At 39.8% G+C, this 18,211-nt stretch overlaps 2 protein-coding genes across 4 annotated transcripts; both read left to right on the plus strand.

Annotated features, from left to right (window-relative positions):
* Window positions 1-1,333: 1,333 nt before the first annotated feature.
* Window positions 1,334-4,658, plus strand: mibp (muscle-specific beta 1 integrin binding protein). Of its 2 annotated transcripts, XM_067512197.1 has the most exons (8): window positions 1,334-1,553; window positions 2,170-2,260; window positions 2,710-2,758; window positions 3,017-3,191; window positions 3,651-3,722; window positions 3,830-3,936; window positions 4,117-4,202; window positions 4,397-4,658. In XM_067512197.1, exons 1-7 carry the CDS (start codon window positions 1,528-1,530, stop codon window positions 4,200-4,202), a joined length of 606 nt encoding a protein of 201 aa, XP_067368298.1. In that variant the 5' UTR covers window positions 1,334-1,527; the 3' UTR covers window positions 4,397-4,658. The 2 variants fall into 2 exon arrangements, with proteins under 2 accessions (XP_067368298.1, XP_067368299.1); XM_067512198.1 differs by lacking the exon at window positions 2,710-2,758.
* A 4,081-nt stretch (window positions 4,659-8,739) lies between these two features.
* On the plus strand, window positions 8,740-16,262 carry loxl5a (lysyl oxidase-like 5a). Of its 2 annotated transcripts, none has more exons than XM_067514552.1 (7): window positions 8,740-9,896; window positions 10,659-10,767; window positions 11,415-11,552; window positions 12,076-12,232; window positions 12,409-12,504; window positions 12,641-12,756; window positions 15,881-16,262. In XM_067514552.1, the coding sequence occupies exons 1-7, from the start codon at window positions 8,897-8,899 to the stop codon at window positions 15,900-15,902; spliced, it is 1,638 nt and encodes a 545-aa protein (XP_067370653.1). In that variant the 5' UTR covers window positions 8,740-8,896; the 3' UTR covers window positions 15,903-16,262. The 2 variants fall into 2 exon arrangements, with proteins under 2 accessions (XP_067370653.1, XP_067370654.1); XM_067514553.1 differs by lacking the exon at window positions 15,881-16,262 and adding an exon at window positions 12,839-13,348 and having other exon boundaries at window positions 8,741-9,896.
* Window positions 16,263-18,211: the final 1,949 nt, after the last annotated feature.

Consider the following 18,211-nt stretch of genomic DNA (forward strand, 5'->3'; position numbering starts at 1 on the left):
GATTACGGGAGTCCTGTGGCATCCAAAGCATTACATGAGTCAACACTGGGGCCTTCTCCCTTACACACTAATAGGAGGGAGAGCCACTGACTGTTGACCTCTCATACCTAATGGTTGTGACATAATTCATATTGCACACGGACACATACACAAATAGAAACATGCTTAACACACACAGACTGGAAAGAAGAAGGTCACTTTAGGCATTGTCCACACGGGAATTTACATGAATGCATTATACTATTGAAGCCACACTCAGTTCTATCATAATATTTATCTGATTCATGAATACTACCCCAGTTGGAACGTTAGTGGCAAAATCAAGCATGCAGTAAATTGTCTGATTCTGTTTTGAACTCATGACATCTGTCCCATTTGGATAGTTTTGTTTTAAATTTAGGCTCCATTTGCTGGCTCACACTGGCATGTATACTGCCCTCATACTCCTGACATACTAACACATATTTATTATCCCTACGATGCGATTATATATTTAGATAAAATTCTCATGATCTTTTAGGAGACTACTGACATTTCAACATTAGGTCAAATATAAATACTAAATTGTTGAGATTTTGGCCTTGTGCTAGGACCGACTGGTCATACTTATACTGAGTCCCCATGATCTCAATAAAATGTCTTGCTGACACTGTCTGCAGACTCTGCAGATTTGAATTTAAGATGTGTAACTAAAGTTTTGACCTTGTGACAAAACAACCAAGCTGGAACAAGTTGGTTCAGTCCAGTGTTTGGAAATTAACCTTTCAATAAAATGAAGAAATTCAATTTTTTAACTTTCATTTTACCATTTATAGCCAAACATCAACAGATAAACACTTCTAGACCTACTTGGTTGGTACTTTTCTTGCATTTGTGCTTTTTCCTAAACTTATATTGGCTTCTTGGTTTACTTGCATTTAATGTAATCTTTTCATTATTGACGTAATTTATAGCTTTTTTAAAATAGAGGCCAAAGATAGCTAAATTAATATTTTCTGATTAATGTAGTGCTGTTACCAGCCAGTTAATGTATAAAAAAGAGATGTAGTAGTTGTTGTAACGTATAGTAGTTTTCCACAGTGGATGTGTGATCAGGTGCATTTGCTGATGGACGAGGGTTGACCATTTATCCTTATGACGGGACACAACAGCTGCGGAAATATATAAAGATTAGCGTGATGTGATTGGCTGGTGGCCGCCGCTCAGTTGCGTCTGATTGGCTGCTGGCTAAAGGAACGCAGAACCAGTGGAAAAGAACAAGAGCACAGCCGACCACGAGACCGTCCAGAGCGTACGTGTCTGGTGACGACACCCGACGTAAGTTGTATATAAACCAAACCGCCACGCTCTCACTCAGCACATGGAGTAGTGGTTCAGAAAGGAGGAAGGGAGAAGCTACAAGTTGAATGTATAACTTGTTTGAGTGTTTAATTTCTTGACGTTCTTATCGTCTACGTTTTGAGAAAAGTAGCTTTAGCTTTTTCTTCAGCTGACGTTGCGACCCAGTTGTCAAAAAGCCACAAAAAGATGAAGTACATTATAGGAGTTGGCGGGTAAGTAACGTTAACGTTTTAACATTACTCTTAATTTTGATGACGTCGATTAATTGATTAGGAGAATGTTTGCTAACATCTGATTCTGTATGAAGATAATTTTATCTTTGCCGGAACGCAAGTTTCTATCAGACTTGGCGAAACGTATAAGTCAGTCAAAGACGAAACTACGAATAACGTTAAATCATATCGGTTCTTGTTGTCGGTATGTTGTCGCAGCAGCCCGCCAGAAAGCTGTACCGCAACGTTAAACCAGCTTAAAGCTGCCTCCGCTGTGGGTGGTTTGTTGTCATGAATCGAGCGGGACATTTGAAATTCACCGCGAGTCTCAGTTCAGAAGTGGAGGGAGATCCAGTGTTGTGCCAAACCACAAACACTAGTTACCAACTTTATACAAAAGACCCATTTAATTGCAGCTAATCTCAACCAGAGCCGCGTAGTTTAACTTTTATTTTATTATGTGTACCAAAATAATAAAATGTAATTGAAGATAAAGGAAATCTCATTACTTTTGGATGTTTTAACTTGTGCTTTCTTTCTAATCACAATAATTAACATTTGAGACCTAATGACAGTTGATTTATTTTTTTTCATTATTAATGGTTATCACTTTTAGAGTCACTAATGGTGGCAAAACCACCCTGACGAATAAATTGATCAAGACATTGCCAAACTGCTGTGTGGTGCACCAAGATGACTTTTTCAAGGTGAGTCTTAGCCAATACATGATAAGAGTTTTATATTTTTCCTAGTTGGCTCCCTTTTCTCTGCCACGATTAACATCCCATCCCCCCATACTTACTTCCCAGTCATCTGGTCTTCAGGTCTGTGAAGAGTAGTTTCTTTACCCCATTGTTTTCTTCAATTTCTTTCTTTACCGATTGCCTTCATAACTGTCTAACACTCTTTAAAGAACTGCACATAACCTTTCTTTGGACTTCTCATTTCAAATTTTTTATTAATCTCCTTCAGCACATTTCCTCTATACTGTACAGCCGTTTGCTATGTTTTCCCCTTTAAATAAATCAGCATAGTTTTGCTTGCTTTATTTTATTTTTTATTTTTTTTTCTGTGTATATTCTGGCATGTGAGTGGGACATGCTAGTGTTCGAGCTGTGAGGCTGCAGCAGTGTTTTATTGGTGACTGTTATTTCAGAAACCCGATCAGATAGAAGTCGGGGAGGACGGCTTTAGACAATGGGATGGTAAGCCATCACTGAAGACTACCTGTGAATAGTTTATCCTAAATTCACATACCTGTCCGTTAATGTAATACGCATCACACTCCAAGATTACATACATTATAGCCCTTCAACATGAACACCATTATACTATTGAACTCATAATAATCTCCAGTCACTTGGCAAATGGCACACATTCCCAGTATATTACATTCTTAGCTTGTGTCTATTCTAATGGTTGTCTTTTCCATCATCTATGTTTCTACCAATTTTGGTCTACAGTGATCACAGCTTTGGATATGGAGGCCATGACCAACACAGTAAAAGGCTGGATTGAGAACCCAGTAAAATTTGCCCGTTCTCACGGCGTTCCTCTGTCCCCTGCTTCTGATGTGGACAACCCTGATGAGCAGATCCACATCCTGATTGTGGAGGGCTTTCTGCTGTATAACTATCCGTAAGCTGGCTTTAAAATCATGGTTTGAGGAGAGTTCACTGATGTAGAACATTGTGTTTGCACTCATTGAATGTGGCTCTGAAATTCATGAGTAGCCCTTAATCTCTTCAAATTTCAGTGAATGGGTACATTCTGTCTCGTTCCTCGTAAAGTGATGTAATTTCAGTAGTGTCATGTGATTAAATTTGCACATTTTCCACTGGCCCATACACAAGAGCTCCTTTCTGCAATCTTCAGCAAGTCCTGCAGACAGAGATAAGAGGTTCAGTAGAAAGAGGCTCCTGGAGTTGAATTAAAAGCTGGGTGATTGGCACTCTGTGTGCTATGTATGTTAGGCATACTGCAGGGAATTAGATAAGATAATAACATAGTTGCATAACTATACTCCTTCACTCTGGTTTGGTTGAAGACCTCAGGTGTAGTTGTTGACCTTGTTAAACCTTTGCATCTCCCTTCCAGACCCCTGTGGGATGTTTTCAACAAGTGCTATTACATCGCAATACCCTACGAGGAGTGCAAGAGAAGAAGAAGGTAAATGAACCTTTTTTGTGTGTGTGTTTTACCACTTCACATTATCAGGTTGCAGTTATTTTTTTATTTATTTTCTCTTAAGTGCATGTTTCATAACTTATTTTCAGTACAAGGCAGTACACGGTTCCTGACCCTCCCGGTCTGTTTGATGGTCACGTGTGGCCAATGTACCTAAAGCACAGGAGAGAAATGGAGAACAGCAACTTGAACATTGGTATGCTACAAGTGGGGTTTTATTTTTGTTTTATTGTCAGAATTATTTTTTAAAATGTACTTTTCATTTATTTGGCAATTAAATGTAATACACTTTAGATAAGAATTCTACATTGTACATTTTTCTCTTCAAACTCAGTATGGTATTCAAACATCTGACTAGACAAATTGTATATTGTAGAGTACCTGGACGGTTTGAAATCCAAAGAGGAGATCTACAACAAAGTGTATGAGGACATTCAGAACAACTTGCTAAATCGTTTATAGGTAAGAAAGCAAAGATTTTATGCTTCCTACAAAAGTTACACATTATTGTTTCAAATCCTTCTTTTCTACAGCTAGCATATTTAGCTTTTGTATATTTAATGCATAGGATGCCTGTTATTGTAGGTTTGGTAACTATTGGTAAACTGATGTCTAAACTAAACAAACTTGTCTAACAATACATTTGTTTCTTGCAGCAGGAAGATGCCTCCTCATCCCTGTACAGAATTTGTAAATAGTTCTAAGGATTTTTTTAATTTTTTTTTTTTTTTTTTTTTTTTTTTGTAAATGGAACAAAACAATGTTAACTTATCATTTTTGTTATCATCAATAGATGAGCGGTGTTGTGGAGTTTGTTTCTCATTAAAAAGTAGATTTGAAATGATACTATGTTAAACCCCGGTTTTGTACTGGACCATATTGCATTTGCAAATAAATGTATTCATTGATTTTAAGAAACCTCTGAAAATTGTCTTGGATTTTTGACACATGGTATATGCAGCTAACATAAAGTTTGTATTGAATGTCATAAGTGACATGATGCTAAGTCAAGCTTGAAGTTTAATTTCTGTAATATCACTGTCACATGTAGAGGTGTTCATATTGGTTTATAAATTATATAGGCAGGCAAAGAATTGTGTTCTAGTAGGAATACTTGTACCGGTTTCTTAGAATATAGTACTATTAAATTGTTGACATTATAGTGTACCTAGCTGAATTAAGCTATACAAATGTATAATGTCATTTCTTTATGAATTGATTTTATTAAAGTCCCACAGAACACTGAAGAGGTGCTGTCAAAGCCTCCTGATTTAAAACCACTGGGTGCAGAGCATGGTGTAGGGAGAGGAGTGCATGAAGCAGTTATCTGTCTTGAGTCATGGTAGCACTAGCTTCATATCTTTGCTTTAGGAAGTGTTTTCATTCTCATGTAACATCTGTGAACAGAGGCAAGTGGTTTTCATTCAGGGTGTCTACATTCTTTAAACATTAAAACTACTGGATTTTATATCTGAGGTTTTTCTTGTTAAACTTTCTAATATGAAAGAACACTCTTCATAGCTAACACACTGATTTGATGAGGACATTGCTCAGAGGTACAGTCCAAGCTGGCACGCACTGATAACGATGTTGACCACAGCCTCTTGTGTCAAGGACAAGATGGGTGATATATGGGCAGTTGTGGACTTAGTACAGCTCTGTCTCAAGTGGATCTAATTCAGATGACCTAAATGGTGTGAAGGTCAATAACTTAAGGTTATGGTTCCCTGAAATGCAGTATATAAAGAAGCCATGTGAACTAATAAGTTCAGCTAATTTTACTTATCTATTTTGGAATGAGAAAACTGTCTTCGTGGGCATTGTGATGCGAATTAGCCACCCTCACGTGCCTCAAGTAGATTCCTCAATAGGTCACAAGCTAACCACAAACTTTAGGCTATTAGCACTGGATTTGTCTCACACGAGGAACGTGCTCATATCCTATAACTTATCCAGTTGCACAGACGTTAGTGTGATCTTCAGCTCATCATTCCAACTCTAAATAAAGAACAGGTCAGGTAGGTGTATCTATTTTTAACGATCTTTGTTTCCAAAGTTGATGGGAGTCCAATATTGGAGGAGGACACACTGAGCTAGAGGTCCAACGAATGTTTGTGGAGCATAAAGTATGAGCGACCCCCCCATCTCTGATGACAGATAATCCTCAAACAATTGTTAATCCCTGCTTTCATTTCCTGTTCTGATGAATATATTTGCAAAAATAACCTCACTGTACCCGTATTTTTTTCTTTTGGTTTGTCATGAATTGCACATCTGTTGTGTGTGTGTGTCATGTAGAAATGGAGGGACAAGGTAATTGTTGTGACGCACTAACAGGTGGACGTGGACTACACCACAGTGGCCTCTCCTCCCAGTGCAAAAAATGACAGCAGTATGTTTGACGGATCTTAAAACCATGCTCCCTGTTCAGGGACAAACATGAACCAGAGAAAAGACTTGAATATAGATTATACTATTTGTCTAATTCTGTCATTAACGCAATTGTTACAAACAAACCCAAATAATTTTCAAACATTGTGTCTGCACATATTGTACAATCATCAACTCGTGCACATATAACCAAGCTCAAATTGAAACAGTGAAAACAAATCCAGTTTAAACATCTTTCCTGGAGAAACTTGGCCTCACTACTCATCAGCACCGTGGGCCTGTCTGAGGTTAGTAACATCGGGTATGTAATCTGGCAGAGAGCAGTGTTACACTGAGGATGTCTGCTGGTTTCCCATGTTGTGTTGGCAGTGCCAAGATGATTTTTCATACACAGTGTTTCTACGCACATGCAGAACATGTGAACTATAGGTGGGTTCATGTGAAAGAAATCATTTTGTACCTACTTTGATATCTTAAATACATTGTGTGATTACTGAAGGAGCACAAGGCCAGCAACTACTGTAATTAAGCACTGAAAAAGATCTTCAACCAAACAAAATCATCAAGCACTGAAACAAAGCAACAATTCTGCCAAGTATTTTTGATTTGTTATCATACAGCTGCGCTTTTCAAGGTCAAGAATAAACCTCCGCTTGTGATTTGGTTTCCACTTAAGTGCATAATAAGATATAGAATCGATGTTTTGGTTGTTTTTGATTTACGACCCTGTTCAGCGTGTGTTTATTATGGACAAGCTCTCACGTAGTTGTAGCATGTCATCTTAAGTTCACATTCAGACCCAGTGGTATAATGTAATATAGTACATTTGTCTTTTGTTTTGTCCTTTTTTACTATTATAGCCTTTACTATTATAGCCTCTACATCGTCCACTGTTTTCGCTAAAGCAGTGGTTAAAGAAGTATTTACTTCAGGAATAGTTGAAGGTGTCAGGTATCAGATGTGAGATATTAGGTGGTTTAAATCATGTAGTGACACTGGCTGAGAGATTTTAAGTGCTTACCCAATGAGATACCACCTGACACAGAGGAATGACACTCATTCAGAGTCAGCTTTCCAGAGCCAACTTGACCAGGACCCTGTAATTACCTTCCACAACTCTAACACAACTCTCACACACACAAACAATCTCCTACTTCTGTTTCTCACACTCTCTTATTGATACAGATTGCTGAAAGACTCATAAGTGTTTGCCAATTAATGTTGAATTATTGTTATGCTGGTATAGGAGCAGATAGAGGGGGGTTTATACCCTCTGGCCTCCTCTAATCCTTAGTGCTTGGCACTGCCTTTCTGGCTACCAGTTTGTCAGCACGTCCCTGTGGGCACAGTGGCTGTAGCAGAGGATGAATAAGATAAATGTGGGCAAAGGCAACTCACCTAGTTTAAGGCAACTGGCAACCTCTTCATCATGTGTAATGAGAATGGAGGCATATATTTTAGATGCCCAAATTAATTCCCAGATGCCTGTGACTGGACTTTAGTGAAGATGTTTTCTGTGCTTTGTATTGGGACTGTAAATTGGTTCTGCAGGAACTCAAAAGTATGCGCACTTGAAGAAAGTTTACTTCATGTTATTGTTTTTTTTATACAGAATTGACTTCACTCAACCGGCTCAACTTCTTTTGTGCAAACCAACGTGTTGGAAAGTTAATCATAGAATACACAACAGAGTTGATGTGAAGATCTCTGTAATATGTTTCATATTACACATGCTCCCATGTTGGAGGCTATTTTAAATAAAGGTTCTAAATGAATGATGTTAAATTTGACCTGACTTTGAAGTGTCACAACATAGGGAGGAGATATGAAGTGTATTCATCCCTGTGGCGATATGATAGACTTATTTGGGTGTTCCACCTCTTAAATATACGTTGTCTGATCTCATGCGAGTTTACAAATGAACACAGCTTTGACGAGTAGTCAAGTTCATAGTGGCTTTCGTTTGAACTAAAGAAAAAAGTTTATCTTGATCCCAAATTTCGCAGTATCACCCTGTAACCACCTCATCTCTGTCTTATCTTCATTCATGTTTAAATGCTGACACGTTACGTACTGGCACCAGCAAGACTTCAAATAGCTTTGAGTATCTCGCTGCACTTTGTGTGGGGACTCAGCGCCCCTGTGTGGTGAAGGGGTCATTGGGAATTCAACAGGTTGGATGCGGACTAATGTGGTGCTAAAGACTCCCAACATTGATCCATGTAGTAAACGCAGTGTGCCAAATATAAGCAAATAAAATGTCCTATAGATGGTAATGGACAATTTAACCGTTGGGCAACAGACTGTCATGTGACAATGTGGTCAACAATGCGCCCCCCCTACATCAATATTTCCACATGTGTCATCTTCATACACTGAAAGAGTCATGGAGCTCATATATAATCACTGGAGTTATGATAGATGAAGTTAATAAGTCCATGCTCTGTTGCAAGGTGTTCATGTGAAAGTGAGGTGGATATTTTGGAGAATTTCTCGTTCCTACCTTGTGACTCTTATAAATTTAAAATGCAAACTGCTGAAATAGTCATGTTATGACAAGAGACGGTGAGTGCAGCTACAGCGGATGATTGGATATATATATTTTTTTCCAGAAGCAACTCGCATTAAGCTGCGCTGTGCGCGACTGCGTGACGGAGGAAAGGCTTCTGAAAACACCTCCTTGCCACCCACGCCAGGTTCAAATGTTCGTATAGTTAATGTCTCACACTGAAGCTCTTCAGACACAGACAGCATTGCCTTAAGTCATGGGGAAGCTTGCGTTAACACTCTTTCTACTTGATGTTCTGGTGTATTTGGGAACCGGTCAACAGAATGTACATGTTGGACCGTGGAGACACCGGATTCAGTGGGAGAATAACGGCCAACTATACAGTTTACTGAGCACGGGGACTCAATACCGCTCACCTGCACACACCAGAAGACGCACCCAGCTCTTACTGACATCTAAAAACAGCCGAGTAAACTCTCCTGTTGCACTTAGTAGACCCACCAGATCCCGATCTGAAGATCTTGAGGATGCAAACAGAGCTCGTTCTCAACGAAACGAGCTCAATCAAATAGACACCTCGGTTCTTGGTGCTGATGCGGCTCAGTATTTACTCGCCTTGGGTCGACCTGGGACATCCAGTCAGTCCCTCCCGCGCATCGCCTCTGCCAGAGAGGTTGTGCGTTTGCAATATCGGTCACACCAGGCTTTGTCTAACGGCAGTACAGCCGCTTTCAACACTATCCAGGAGTTTTCCGGCAGCGGAGTCCCACGAGGAGGCCGGAGTACACCTGGAGAGGACCCTGGTGAGCAACAAGCCGTTGCCTCTCCGGTAAGATTGCCGGACTTGACTCAAAGCCGAGGCGGCGGCACGATGTCTGTAAACGCGTTATCAACAGTCCCAACACCTGTCACATCTGGATTCGACATTATGGCCGAGGATAGTGGGAATGCACGGAGAATCGGGCAGCAAACCAGTCTCGGTGATGCTCTCAGCGCACGCAGGGCGCACACACTCACCACACTTACACTGGAGTCAAATGTTTCTCCAACAGCGCTGCCCAGTAACGTTGTAGAAATACGCTTTCCTCGTTCAAGGCCTGGTACAACACGGACTGCCGACACGAGTGACCCACGAAATCCACACAGTATTCATCACAGGAACTCGGTTTTCTATAATATATACCCTGCAGACCGCAGAAATAGGATCGCTGCAGGCCTTCCAGGACCGGGCTACGGGACCAGGATCTTCCACAATGGTGAGGCGGACAGACAAGGCAAAGACACCTTCGGGTATAAAAAGTACAGATAGCAGCAGACCCACAGTTTCAGCCAGTTTAATACAGTGTTTGTTAATTAATAACAAGCCCCACACCAATGAAATTCAAAATAATCATCAAGGACAATCCATTTATGTGAAAAGTTCTGTGTGGAGCTTTGCTGAAGCACAGATGCCCCATAGTCATTTCCAAACACAAATATACCCGCACCCCTTTTTTTCTTAATGCACAGTTTAATGCATTTTTAATGAGAGTCCGAGTTAATGCCCCCTAATGACAAAACTAATGTCGCCAGTTCTAAAGCCTCTGAGAAAAATAAAATTAAATGGTTGATTGAGAGTCATTAGTACTTTGCCAGGAGTGATGGAAAAATTACCTCTTTAAGTTATGACAGAGCAATCTATCCAAAGTTGTCTATTTAATATTCTGCTCAAGTAGGTAGATTATGCTATTAAATTATTTAGTGCAGAATGCAGTTCGGTATGAAAACAACAAATAACATTATGCAGTTATATAATGTGCATAAACGATTCAAATTCACACATAGATCTTTTACTTTAACTGTACAGATACGGGTAAGATATATTAATGTCCACATCTTGACTTCACTTTTCACTTTATTAATTTATGTGTAATGCCCCAACTTTCTGGGAAGCTTCTAATGTGAAAACAAGTCGATGACCCAATGTTTGTGGTTGATTCATAGCACATTTCAGTGATTTATGGTTTGCTTTTCCGCAGGGCTGCCAGACTTAGTTCCTGATCCTTATTACATCCAAGCTGCCTCGTACATTCAGAGAATGCAGATGTATGCACTTCGCTGTGCTGCTGAGGAGAACTGTCTTTCCAGGTGCTCTTTTTTATTTGCCATTAAACTGTGTTCAGTCATCTGTGAGGAAAAAAACTTTTGATATCTGTTATTTTATTAATTTTTAAATCTACATAATGTTAAAGGAATCTTGACTGACATTTGAAATGCATTAGCACTTTACTGGGTAACAAATGATGTTTCTAGATGCAAAGGTCAATGGCTTATAAATGTATAAATAAATAAAAAATCCTCTGAGGTTGCCACATTAGGATGTGTGTTGGCCTCTGTCCCATCTGGAAGCCACAGCTGAGTGACAGAGTGGCTGGACATAAATCTGGCAACCGCCTGAGATTCTCCCCTCTGATCTGAGCAGCCAGTTTGCAGCCAATTTGCCAAATAAAATAAGCTCTGAAATGAATAGCAAAGGATTCCTGAGGTGAATGCAAAAACTACTGAGGCAAGACCAGAGACCACCTCTGTCACTTTGAGAGTAAATCACTAACGCCATTTCTGATGGTCAGAGGAGGCGAAAACAAGTATGATGTGTGGCGAAGTACATGCATGTAGCATGTTTAGTGTCACATAAAGGTGTGTTACAAGCCAAAACCAGCTGTGTGTGATCGACTCATAGTGAAGACACATTATGTTATCAGAGCTCACTCCTTTGCTGCTCAATTTTCTCTCAGGTCTGCTTATCATCCGAGTGTGAGTGACCTCGACTACAGAGTCCTACTTCGGTTCCCACAGCGAGTGAAGAATCAAGGAACAGCAGACTTCCTCCCAGTAAAGCCCAGACATGAGTGGGAATGGCACAGCTGTCACCAGTAAGTTCCCACATATACACGTGAATAAGCACACAACTCAAAACCTCTGTGAGACAATGAAAGGAACCAAAATAGTTGAAGGAAATCCAATATTTACACGCAATGTGCTAAATATTACACACTATTCCTTAAAATTGCAGCTTCAAACACAGTAGCAGCCTGAGCTTAAGTAGCTGGTTCTGAAGAAGAGCACAGTTATTAATCAGCCCCCATTAAGTGAAATAGATACAACTACCTTTTAATGCACATCAACTGATGAACAACAAATGGAAAGCAAAACATTTCTGAATTATATTTCTGACAATCTACCAGCCTGTCAAGTAGCTCTATATTGTCACAGTAAAATGTCCAGGTTGTTTTTTGTGCTCATCTGTGGACAATTAAACTATATTTTAGATGTGGGATATGAGCCAAATCATTTTGGCCTCAAACCATCAGTGTAGGCTGACAAAGACAAAACCAAAGTACTGTCCAGAATATAGCTGTGGTTGGTTACTGTAGTTCTATTTCTCCCTCTGCCCAGACACTATCACAGTATGGATGCCTTTAGTAACTACGACCTGCTGGATATCTCCACTGGACAGAAGGTTGCTGAGGGACACAAGGCCAGTTTCTGTCTGGAGGACACGTCATGTGACCCGGGGATACACCGACGCTTTGCCTGCACTGCACACACACAGGTTAGTCTGCACTGTTTATGATTTATTTCTTTTTTCCCTTTGATGCATGAGTCTGTTATTTTTATTTATTCTTGAGATATTATACGTAGGTTTGGCTGTTTAATTGTTTACATGTGACTGGATGATTTATTACTGTATTTGTAAGTTAGTGACATATTTAGACAAACTTTTCTCAGGGTCTTGGTCCTGGTTGCTACGATACGTATCATGCAAACATCGACTGCCAGTGGATCGACATCACTGATGTACCACCTGGAAACTACATGCTCAAAGTGGGTCTGCTTTAATCAGTAGGACATGATACAGAGCAGTAACAGATCAGCCACAATTGCAAATCGGATTTCTAATTCACATGAGCAGAATTGACAACTTTTAGTTTTTTTATAACTTAATTTGGTTATTTTCCAGGTGACAGTGAACCCCTCTCAGCTTGTCCAGGAGTCAGATTTTTCCAACAATGAGGTGCGGTGTGACATAAGGTACACAGGGAGCTACGTGCAGGCAAGAAACTGCCGAATTACTGTGTAAGTAAAAAATTTATGTCTTCTCCTTATAACTCAGATTGGGCAAAAAATAAAAGCTGACCAGTATTCTTTGTTTTGGCAGAAGCTGACCTGACTGACAACAAACATTTTCCTGCTCAAATATATATTTAATACATTGGTTTTGCTTTTAATGTATGGATGCTCTGTTGTGCAGCGGTTACCTGTTACAGTTACCTGTTATCTTACATTTGTTTGCATTTGTTAAATTTATTGTAGCTGCAGCTGTGCTGACAGATGTTTAGTCATCTTTTTTGTAATAATATGCATTTTCAGCAGATATTTAAGCTGCTAAATACAAAATGATTTTCGATTTCTATGATTATTGTTGTTATTATTATTATTATCATTGTTGTTGTTGCTATTATTATTATTATTGTATTAAAGTTTGTTTCTAAAATTTGCTATTATTTGAATAATCACCAGTGATGGAACAAATATTTTTCCATTTGATGTCATTCTACTGCCCATTTACAGCCTGTCTGTTCACTCCTGACGGTGGAGATGTAGATTTCTTAAATACTGGGAATAACACACCTTAGAGAAATGTGTGAAGTGATTCAACTTAGCACATTCATGTCTCTCGGAAATACCTGCAGCTTCACACCATGAGTCTGATGTTGCTGCATGTTTGTCAAGTTGAGTTATAGCAAATGATTGATTGGGAAAACATTTATTCACCTGGCAATAACTCCACATGCGGTGTTGGGGAACGTCTCACTCTATTTACACTTTGTCACCAGATTTATTAGGGACACTGTGTGAATGGTAGGTGGAAATGTGTAAATAAACAACACAGTCATTTTTTTTCAACAGCTCATTCGTTTTGCACTTTTTTGACAGGGCCGTTTGCTGCCCAGCACAAATACATGGCCTCATATTCTTCTAATGTCAAAAATATAGCATAAAAGGTTTTACTGTTTTTGCTATTTGTTACAGTGGCACATTCCTTTCTTATGATTAACATCACTACTGCAAAGAAAGCCTTGGTGACAAAAGGAAACAGTTCCAGGATGTTTGTTTGATGAATTTGCAGGCAATTAGGAGCTGAGGTCATGGAGGTTGTTCTCTCTACTGCTGTACCTCATCTGTTAGTTTACTCTGAATGCTCTCCTGTTTACACAGCCTGCCTTATAGCATCATACTGATGAGCACCATGCAACAGGGAACCACAGGGTAAAGCTACTTTGTCTGTTTTTTTGGCAGGTTTGCTGTTTTGTTTATGTTTGGTGTTTGCTGTAAAGAGTGGTTGGTGTTGACAATGTGATGTTTCTATTGGTTTTGCATTTTTATAAAGGCATGCAGAAAATTAAAAGAAACTCTTAAGGTTTCTGAAATGAGCGCCAGAGCACGCAGATAAACTGCGACTAAAACTGACCAGAAGAATATAGTTCTTCCACAATAACAGGAAGAAAATGTTCTGCAGCAGTACATTTGTTTCAAGTTATCAATACATTGGACAGTTTTATTCGGTTAGGTCCTAAATTCTGTATTCTATTTAACATTGACGTTTAGTGAAGAAATATTTATTGCTGGAACTGAACACCTGAACCATCTAACAATAGTATCCTGTAAGCTTATATAATTTTTAGGTGAAACCCTAAGTATTAAGTAACTTTATGCCAGAAAAAAAAATGTATGATTACTTTCCATTACTGCACTGATAAAGGTGAATGGTATTAGAGAGTATTAAAGTAATTAGCAATTAAATGAAAACTTCAGTGCACCACATTCTGAATATCCACATCACAATGGGCTGAATACCATTTTACAAAACCCCCAGATCTGATTAATCATCTTAACATGGCCTCTCTGTCAAGCCCACACCATCTTTGGTCAGGGAGACCTCGATGCAAGCCCCTGATGTGAATTTAAGTGTGACAGAGGGTCAAGGCAGAGACTCCTCCACTTCTCCAGGTGCTGTTTGCTCAAGGCAGGTCGACGTGCTAATCCCGCAGGGGCGTGCGGGACGGGCAGAGCTGAGATGGCGTGGAGGAGAGAAATTCCACAGATCCGCAGATGGCCAGGAAAACCTGACTGCAAACTGCTGACATCAGCAGCATCTTATCATGGGCTTAAGCGTCTGTGAGGCTCTGCCCAAAAGGCCCGACTGTCTGAGACGCCAGTCAACAAGAGCCAGAGCCAAGAGGCTAGACTGAAGTAACACGTGTGGTGGTCAGATTGTTTCTTTTGCACAAACTGACCCCTTCAACTTAATCACTCCTGTTGGTCCTCTTAAATCTGATTTCTTTTTAATTTTCAGAACTGAAGTCAAAGTATACGAAGGCTTTTCTTTATTCAGCATTTTCAAATAAAGTAGTCCCATAATTCTACACCTGCTTATTCTAGCACTTTACTAAAATGCACAGTTACAGAACATTAAACCTGCATTAATTGGTTTCTTTGGCCATGGGGCAAAGCAAATGAAGCTATAAAGACACTAGTGATGCATTATCACCATACAGAGCTGTTACAGTGAAACCAGTTCTTATTCACACATTTACATTTATTATGAGCTGTAGTTATGGCCAGTTTTTTATTGGTTCTATTTCATGTCCGCTAAGTCCTGAAGGAGTTGAGTGCTTTTAAGATATTGGGGTGTTTTGTTTGATTAAAACTGTTGTAAATTGTTGTGAAGTGATACGAGTGAAAAACAGTAAGGTAATGACCCAGAAAATCCAAACAATGTGCTGAAAGATGTTAAAATGCTTTACAGATGTTAAAGTCACTGTAGAACAAAGTGATAATTCACTGTGGGTTCAGCTCTGAAAGTGTCTTCTTTAACCTTCCATTCATCTATTATCTGTAACTGCTTATCCTTTTTGGGGTCACATGGGCCCTGGAGCCTATCCCAATAGGGTGAGAGGCAGTGTAAACCCTGGACAGGTCACCAGTCTATCTCAGGGGACAGACAGACAGAAAACCACTCATGCTGTCATTCTGTCAAATTCTTGAGGCTGGCCCTTGTTGCCCTGGTGATCATTGCTTTTCCTCCCTGCTCTGATTCTCTTCTGCCTCCTTCTCTCTCCTGGCTCTTAATCAGCCTCACGGTGTTCACCTGTTGGCTTCCTCATATAAACCCTATTCACCTGTTCCCCTCTGCTAGGTCATCTTCTTGCTGTTCCTGAGTGACCGGTCACTACTCCCAGACCAGTAAGCCATTGTATTGTCCCCAGAAAGTTCTTGTGTCTCTACCTTTACTCACCCTGTCTCTTATCCCCCCTCAGATCGCCCAACTCCCTCCCAGGCCATCTCCTCAGTGTACTCCCATCTGAACCACCACACATGCTGTCCCATCTGTTAAACATATCACCAAATAAACAGTAGTTTGCCTTCCTACCCCTCTGTGTTTTGGTCCTTTCTGGGTCAGAAAAATCCCTCCTTGATGAATTCACACATACAGGCAATTTAGAGTCACGCATTAACCTAACATGCATGTCTTTAGACTGTGGGAAGAAACTGGAGTACCCGGAGGAAACAAACGCCAGGAAAGGGAGATCATGCAAACTCCACCCAGAAAGACAAAGATAGTCGGGATGCAAACACACAACTTCCTAACTGTGTAGCAGCAGTGCTAACCACTCCACCACTGTGCTCTTCTTTAACCTCAAACATTTATAATTAAATCCATTGTTATCCATTGGGTTTTGATCAAAGCTTGCTCATGTGATATACGTTTATGATGATTCACATGCAGAAGAGTCTGTATACGGTTGAATAAGTGAATCTGACACTGTAATCTAGTGTTTACAAGCATTCGTATGAATTAATAATCAAATAAAAATGAACTAATCCTCCTATGTAACAATCACTTAAAGATGTAAAGTCATGGTTTTAATCAATCAGGTAGAAAGCCCACATAGCCAAATCAGATCTAAAGCAGCTGTTTGAAACTATGAAATATGTAAATTAACTTGTAACATAAATCTGTGTATATATAAAACCAGTGACACACTGAAGTGTTGACTTCGACTTTGCTTGACTTTAATGCTTGTAAAGTGTAGAATCTGAACTTGCATCACCAGGGAAATGATTTGTAGCCAACTCTGTGCTTATTTCCTGTTTCTCTGTCTGGATCTTTGGCCTGTATTTACTTTTTTGTTGAATTATTGGTTTAAAGCAAAGAAAGGAAGCTATTTGTGCATGCACAGCACAAATAACTGAATATTTTTCTCTCCTCTTGGTAATACAGACAGCCAAGTGTCTGACATCCTGAGAGAGGGAAAATGTTTACTTGGGCAGGACAGGGACTCCCTGACTCTGACAGTTTACACATCATTACAAATTTAACAGCTTTCCCTGTTTGAAATAGAAGAACATGTGCCTAATGACCCCTGCACTTTCCCTTGAGGAGCTGCAGTATAAATAATAAAATACTCAAGAGGTTGTGTGAATACACGCTCGTATTATTCCTGTTATTGTATTATGTTTGGGCTGGGAAGTGAGATTGGGCAGGAGGACAGTCAGGGTGAGACAAGGGGGCAGATGTGTCGTTCAACTAAAATCCTCCAGAGTTTTTTGCTGCGTTTGGTTCTCATTTGTTTTACAGGTTTTACACATGAGTGTCAGAGAGTGTTCAGGGGTCTCCTCTCATAGTGTAGCACCTGTCACGCTCTATGGCTCCACAGACATGTACACAAACACATTTGGGTCATGTACATAGTAGCAGACAGGAGACTGTTTGTCTATTTTGTAACACAAAATACTGTTTTACACAAGACTGATGTATATTAGAGCTGATGTTGTTACTTACATTTGCTTGCAGACTTGTGTGGTTTTGAGAGTATTTGTTTAAGTAGATGAATCTGTACTACCATTCTGTCCAATGGACCTGAATGCATAAAGCACTCATATCCAGAGCCAGTCATTCATTTAAGTTGTATTATGTTATTTCATACCTCAGAGGAGCAGAGCTTGGTATTTTGATGGTGCTTCATAAAAACAGCCTTGTGTTATGTTTTTTTTAAGAATGTGCACAAAGGGCATTTCCAAATCCATAGTAAATGGTCTGCACTTATATAGCACTTTTCTACCTATTGGCACTCAAAGTACTTTACACTGCTTCTTATTCACCCATTCACACACACATACACTCATACTCATACACCAATGGGGGAGCTGCTATGCAGCTAGCCAACACACAACTAAGTTGGGGTTCAGTGTCTTGCTCAAGGACACTTCAACATATGACTGGAGGAGGTGGGGACTGAACCAACAACTGTGAGATTGGTGGACAACTGCTCCCGCGCCACAGTCGCCCACACATAGTCCTCACCGCTACTAGACCATTTATTATCAGGTTTTATTCAAATATTTCATTTTTTGACAAACCACTATACACCCATTCTGTGTCATTCTGTATGCTTGTGTAGTTATCTGTGTTATCCAGCTAGGATATTGTTTGGGTTTAGGTAAGAGAGTTAGAGGTTGAATATTA

The sequence above is a fragment of the Channa argus genome, chromosome 8 (assembly GCF_033026475.1).
Source record: "Channa argus isolate prfri chromosome 8, Channa argus male v1.0, whole genome shotgun sequence".
NCBI classification, from domain to species: Eukaryota; Metazoa; Chordata; class Actinopteri; order Anabantiformes; family Channidae; genus Channa; species Channa argus.